Genomic DNA, 7,219 nt, shown 5'->3' with positions numbered 1-7,219 from the left:
TGACTGAAATCTTGTATCAGTTTGGTTTCCAATGTGTCTTTTTGCTGTTGACCCACTAAGCAGATCCTCAATAAATAATTACTCAATTGAAAAAGCCTGCCTTTCCTTCTTTGTACGACCACCAGATTGCATTAACAGCCTATACAAAAGCATGGTTAAGTGCATATCTGAACTAAGCATGCATTCAAGTTTCTGTCTCCAGAGAAGCAGAGCCTCTTTTTTTCATCTAAGATCTGGGGAGAACATAAAGTGAAGTCTTATCCCAAGTCAGTTGGAATCAAAGACTCACAGAGTAGAAAGCAGATCTGGTTTCAAGTGAAGGAGGACCCAGGATTCACTGAACATTTAGGATACTCCCAAATTTCATTCCAAAGTTAACTACTTAGTGGGCTTACGCCTTACTTATTCAGGAGAACCCCCAGTTCTTGATGTATTCTACCAAATGCCCTGTCAAAGCCTGTAGAAAATCATGCAACACAATGGAGGTGTGGGATTACAGTTTCACTCTTCACAACAGCTATTTAAAAATTTTCCTTCATGCAGCTCTAGCCCTTTCCACAGATGGCTTAGTCACAGAAAATTGAAGTCACCTGACTATAATTCCTAATGAAAACTCCGCACCATCCTTTCCATACCGCCTGTTACAGTAAAGACATGTCTCCTTTCAGATCCCATCCTTTGAGTAGTGTCCAATATGAATTATCCCTTCTCGTCCTGTTTTTTTTTTTTTCAACCAGTCCTTTCCTAAGATAACTCTTCTGCAAACATTTTAATTGTGCCCAAAATTCTCCCATAGTAAAACAAAAATCTTCCCCAACCCTGCTTTCTCCTCTCTTCATAGCCACTTTTTCTGCATTTGGTAGTTTCCCTCTTACAGCTTTCCATACACTCCCGTCTGACTTCCTCTCCCACTTTACTGGAAGTCCACGTTGCTAAATCTTTTGTAGATGTTTTTAGTCCTAGTCTTGACCTCTTGATAGCATTTGACCCTGTTGATCATTTTGGCCTTTAAGTACTTTGGCTGGGCTGTCAAGGCAGTACAATTTCTCTGCCTCCCCCTTCTTCGCTTTTTTCCCCTACCTCTACTCACTTGGTCTCTCTTGCCATTCAACTCTACCTCATTGTAAGATTTGCTTTTTGTCCCAAACAATCTCTTCAGCATTCTACAGGTCTCTGCTCTTCTCCATCTTTTCCCTTTCCACTATCTTCACAGTGGACCCAGAATGACGTTTCAAAGACATGAATCTGAGTTAGCATACTCTAGATTTTAAATTTTTCAGGGCTATTAATCTGACTTGTATTCACTAATTTACCTCAGGTGTCAGTTGATTCCCTGTCCCTCTGCGTTTAAACTTGAAACCCCAGGGAAATGGCCCTTTCCTCCGGCCTTATCTATACAATTTCTCAGGATTTCCACACGTGCTGTATACTCCTTTGCTCATGGGGTACTTGAGTGTTCTACGTTCAGATTCACCAAATGGCTGCGGCGGTCTTTTCAATAGCTGTCTTTCTCCTCAATGACCCTCTGCATGAAATATCTGAAATCAAAAACCACTCAAAATGGTATCTGTCCCCACTTCCCGGCCCTAACTACGACCCCTCAGCAAATTATCAGATAATACCAGAGGATAGAAATTGGGTCTAGGCCAGGGATTCCTGCGACTAGCTTCTAACGCATACTCTTTTTAAGTTTTGCACCAAGCAATATGGAGGGGGTCGAGAAAAGTCCTTTGTGGGGAATGGGACTCGAACTCCTAAGCTACGGCTCTCCATTTCCCGCCATAAGCGGGCTACAAGATTAGAGAACAACGACCGCCGCTGAGGGCGCGAGCGACGTGCGCGCGCTGAGTAGGGGGAGGGGCAGAAAGGGACCGAGGTGGGTGGGGGCGAGCTCTCGCGAGAGTGGGTTTGTTCTTGGGCTGCAACCGCTGCTGCCACCTCTTACAGCGCCGTTGCTGCGGGGGATTGTGGGAGCCTCAGCGTCCCGCTCGCTTCGAGAGAGGTACCTCTCCTCTTCCCTCTCCCTCTCCTTAAGGTAGGCGAGAAGCGGGTAAGAATCGGGGTGGGGTGGCCGGGGGCTCTCTGCGTCCGCCGGGAGGAGGCAGCGACGGCGACAGGGGCCGCGGGGAGCCGGCGGCGCGCCTTTCTTGCTCGCTCCCGCTCGCCCGCTCTGCCTCCCTCCGCGCTGCGTATGTGAGCCGCCTGATCGGCGGCCGCCATGTTAGGAGCGCAGTGGCGGCGCAACCAGCCTTCTCGGGCGGCGGAGGTGAGCGGCCCCGGAGGGAGACACGCGGCCAGTCAAGGGCCCAGGGTGCGGCGGGAGAGCCGGGGGCGCAGAGGGCAGCCGATCGGCCGAGCTTCCTGCGTCTTGGGCTTGATGTGGGCGGGGGCGGGACGACGAGCCCGTTACACGCGGACTGCAGCGCTGAGGGGAAGGGAGGAGCGCTCGAGGCCTGAGGGACCGACTAATCATAGGGGGCCTGCCGTTTGGGGAGGATAGTTAAGATAGGGCCAGCCCCAGATATATTTGCTTTTTTTTCCCTTCTGCGCCTGAAAATGTGCCCCAAAATGGAGGATTTCGTAGACTCTGAAAAGCCTAGCCGTTTGAGCGGCGTTTTTTTCCTGGTGTCGCGGCCTTCGCTCCTTTCCTCGCCCATCGTTTCATAGCGCCCCCTAAGACTCCCCTGTCTCCTGCCCACACACAGGCGCGCGCGATTTTAGCCGGACCTCAGAAACAATTCCCCTCACCCGCCATCGCGTAAAAATGGCCGAAAAATGAAACGTTAACGCTTGTTTATCGTATTGCGTCGTGGATAAAGCCTTCTTCAGTGCGCTGCGAGGCAGGAGATTTGTTGTTTAGAGAGTCACCTCACATTCCTTTCCCTCTTTATTAAAATACTCTCAGTCTAGGGTTCTCTAGAGAGGATGGCGTGGTGTGGGGACCTTCCGGTTTCCAAACAAAGGGTTTAGAGTACACCCTGGTGTAGTCGCGGCATCGTTGTTCTTTTCGTTGCCGGCGCTGTGCCATGTTCTGTGTTCTACAGGGACTTTTCCCATTTACGGCGGAGCAATATCTCCTAGGTGTTTATCCTGCTCTGTGGCCCCATTCTGTGGCATAGGCTTATTGGATCAGTTACAATTTTCCAGCCAGATATTTCTAGAACAGTTATGGCGATTCCGAAATTCTAGTCTTCAAGCGCGCTGGAATAGTGTGCGAGTCGTTGATTTCCCAGGTCGTAGTCATGAGATTTTGCATTGATGCTGCGTTCTGCGTGTTGAACAGAGCTTGGTTTAATAATTTTAGATAGTCGACAAAACAGTTTTCTCCCAGGCAAATTTAAACAGCTGTACTCTGCGGGCAAAAAATGTATTTTAGGCAATTTTTATACATGTTCAAAATAAAATTTCCTTTTAAAAAGCTAAATGGTTCAGTCACCTACGGAGTGTCTCGACATAATTGTTTCACGTTAGTACTGTTGTGGAAATCAAGAAGGCGGGGAGGACAGATTTTTGTTACAAAAAACTCTGTGTGACTTTTACACTTAACTTAAAATTAAACACGATTGAAGTATTACGTGAAGGTTCTTCTGGTTGGTCATGTAAATAAGACTTGGAAAAGAGATCGTTAGCCAGAAGCGTTTGTGTTGAAAGTGCCTTAAATTGGCATTTCTTCCTTTACACGTTATATGTTGATAACGTTAGCGTATGCTTTACCCAGAGAGGAAGTTTTCACATTATCATCTTTACACATCTCCTCAGCTTTGTGTAAGTGGAGTTGCTTTTACGTAGCATTTTGAGCTAATTAATTCAGAAGGATTTAACCACCCTTGACCTTAAAACATTGTGTATGTTAAAGGAGTCTTTAAACCTACTAATTCTACTAATGCTTTTAGGGACGTGTAAACGCCAAGTATTATTACAAGTCAATGATGTTTAAACTTTAGCAACTGAAGAATGCAAAGAAAATATCTTACATAATTTAAGAAATAACAGGTAGTTCAAATTCCTAATTTTATAGAAGAGAGAATTAAACCCCAAGGAAGTCGTTGTTATGTAGTTAACCAGTGACAGTGATGCCAGTGTATTCTAGAACGCTTGCATTTTGATTGGATACTTGCTTCAGGCTCTGCATGTTTTAATAAATAGACTTAAAAATGGAAGAACTATACTTACAGGAAGTTATCCTGTAAATAAGGGAATAATGTGTCAAAGATTGGTGTACATAAATGTTAATGTTGGTTATTAAGCATTAAAAATCCAGAAGATAAAACATTTGGAGATCTTCTAATTGTAGTGTGGCCATCAAGTGGTAATCTATACAGCTATTTAGAAGTGTTTTAAGAGGAGAGTAGTGATGGGAAAATTATAGTGGAATATAGTACCCATTGGGAAGAAAGTGTAATAAAACTCCACCAATACCAAATTTGATTTTTTTTTGTTGTTTCAAGGAACATGTAAATAAGCATAAAAATAGAGATATACCCAAAATTTTGGGTTGGATGTTAGCATCGTGGGTCATTTGTATTTCCTTCTTTTTTTTCTGAAATATCCACAAGACTTTATACTTACTTTTGTAATGAGGAAAAATGAAGCATTTTTTGAAAATGCTAGAACTGCTGAAAATACCAGAATCTCATGTTTTGTTTTTTTAGGATCTCATGTATTTTTGAGGGGAATTGAGATAGAAATGGGCCAGCTTCTTGAAATCAAGTGCAGAGTGTTCAAAAGTGACAGAAAGAAGCGCTTGTGTAAGATACCCTTGTTATTATGTGTGTACAGAGAAATCTGAAGACATTCTTATGTAAAATTATTATTAGGACTAATAATTAGATTATGATATGAACTGCAGCCATTAGCTGTTTTTAAATGATCAAAACTAGAGAATTGGGTAATGGTCTGTTAGGTGGTGTTCTTAGCAGATCTTCTAATTAAAAGTCTGTGCTTTGTTTTTATGTATCTCTCTTAGTTAGAATCGTATTAAAATTGTACCATACTGTGACAACAGGTTCTAAGTATACTTGACTGACTTAAGGTTTTGGGTAGATAATACTAAATTCATTGTGGGTGAGGTGGAAGGGTTGTAGACAGTGTAGTTTTGCAATTTTTTATATATGTGGTTATTCCAGGGCTAATTAACACTGTCCAGGAAATTGCTTTAATTTAAAATTTCTAGGTATATAGTGGGTCTTCTCATTGGACCATTAGGATCAAGGGTTGTGACATGCTTGTTAAAAAGTTTATAGGTAGAAAAGCTGTTTAGTGGATAAAGGTAGAGTAGAGAGAAGCCAGTGGATTGAGAGGACTTCGGATACGTACCCTTTAAAGTACGTTAGTTTTTGACTTATCGCAGATGATATTGACTGTAAGCTTAAATATAAACTGTAATACATTAGAAGTTATATGATAAATGCTGTGTTATCTTTCCTCACCTGAATATAATTTATTACTGTGGCAGGTCTGAATAGATGCAATACCTTTGATGTGTTGCAGCCTCCATGTGATTTTCCAGTTGTAGGTCAAGCCCTAATGTCTGTATAGAAAAGGCTCAGGAGTTGCTGAAATTAAAATTTACATGAGGTAGCAATGAAAGCTCACGTACAATTCTTTTTAATTAAATTTTTTTTTTTTTTTTTTTGCGGTACGTGGGCCTCTCACTGTTGTGGCCTCTCCCGTTGCAGAGCACAGGCTCTGGACGCGCAGGCTCAGCGGCCATGGCTCACGGGCCCAGCCGCTCCGCGGCATGTGGGATCTTCCCGGACCGGGGCGCGAACCCGTGTCCCCTGCATCGGTAGGCGGACTCTCAACCACTGCGCCACCAGGGAAGCCCGATTAAAAATTTTTTAACTTAAAATCTTTTAACTTAAAATTTTTAATTATTAAAAATTTAAAAAGTATTCCAAAGATTAAGGCTCATTGATATAAAATACTTGGTTTTTTTCTGGAAACTTTTTAAAATAGCAAATCTCTGCCTTCCTTTTGTAGAGTACCAATAGCCTGTGGTTGTTGGTACCTGTCAGAACACGTTAGTAGGAAAACAGAGGGTTCCCATGGTGGGGGGTGGGATGATAGGTCTTCCCAGCTCTTGCTGTTGGATATGCTGCTGGATAAGAAGAGCTAAGAGGGGGGAAATGCCTATAGTTGTTGTCACAGTTAGCAGTAAATGCAAATATGGAAAGTAATCTGTTGATACTAGAGTCTCAGTAGAATCTTTGATTTGTAGTATCATAGATTGTTAATAGACAACTTTCTGGTCTTTAAAGGTGATGTGTATGGTGTTGTTTTTTTTTTTTTTTTTCCCCCCTCTGTGGGAATTTCTAGGATATTAAACATCTCCCTCTGGTATAGTCACTGATAGAAGAGCTTATACCATATGTGAAAGTTTAAAGTCAAGTGTTTGAACACCTGAATCACACAGTAGGTGGGAAAGAAACAGTAATAGCAAAGAAATACAAACCTTTGTACTTAAAATTTTCTTGGGACTTCCCTGGCGGTCCAGTGGTTAAGACTTTGCCTTCCAATGCAGGGGGTGCGGCTTCAATCCCTGGTGGGGGAGCTAAGATCCCACGTGCCCCCCCAGGGGCCAAAAAACCAAAACATAAAACAGAAGCAGTATTGTAACAAATTCAATAAAGACTTTAAAAATGGTTCACATCAAAAAGTAAAAAAAAAAAATTTCCAGCTGTGAAAAGATGTGGAACAACAGAACAATTTTAATGCTTAGCTGTGTTTCCTTGTGGGCTATGATATTCTGGGAAAGCAGAATGGACGAGGAAACTTTACACTTAAGCATCAGGAAACCGAGAAATATTCATAAACAGCGTTCTTGGTAGTGACAGGAAATTGGAAACAGTCTAAATGTTCATCATCTGCAAAACAGATAAGTGTATGTGCCCTAATGGTATCTATATTGCAGTGAAAATGTAGATGTAATTCATGTGTAAATCAGTTTTAAAAAGTAAGCAATACATACATTTTAAGCCAATTTGTATAAAATTCAGAAATGCAAAATTAACACTGTTTAAAAAGATATATGTCTATTAAGTGGTAAGACTTAAAAACAAGAGACTGCAGAAGGGGAGGAGGAATCACTGGAAATTGGTAGGTAGAAGGTATCTAAGGTTTTATTAACGTTGTTTCTAAACTTTGGTGTTTATATACACAGGTTTGTATAATGTATGATATAAAGGGGGTGGTGCTGGGCCTTAAGAGAATTACTAGT

The 7,219-nt window shown here is 42.2% G+C and overlaps 1 protein-coding gene across 2 annotated transcripts in view; it reads left to right on the top strand.

The window, feature by feature from the left end:
* Positions 1–2,125: 2,125 nt before the first annotated feature.
* MATR3 (matrin 3) overlaps positions 2,126–7,219 on the top strand; it is a gene marked incomplete at its 5' end in the record, with an annotated part of 30,079 nt that continues 24,985 nt past the window's right edge. Inside the window, one exon of one of the 2 annotated variants that reach the window (XM_082621608.1) lies at positions 2,126–2,266. In XM_082621608.1, the coding sequence (XP_082477734.1) occupies positions 2,219–2,266 (48 nt within the window). The remainder of the gene's footprint in view (positions 2,267–7,219) is intronic. The other variant, XM_082621609.1, reaches the window with a different exon arrangement.

Source organism: Mesoplodon mirus (assembly GCF_964341445.2).
Source record: "Mesoplodon mirus genome assembly, chromosome: 5".
Classification (NCBI taxonomy): Eukaryota; Metazoa; Chordata; class Mammalia; order Artiodactyla; family Ziphiidae; genus Mesoplodon; species Mesoplodon mirus.
This window is presented reverse-complemented; position numbering and strand designations above follow the sequence as displayed.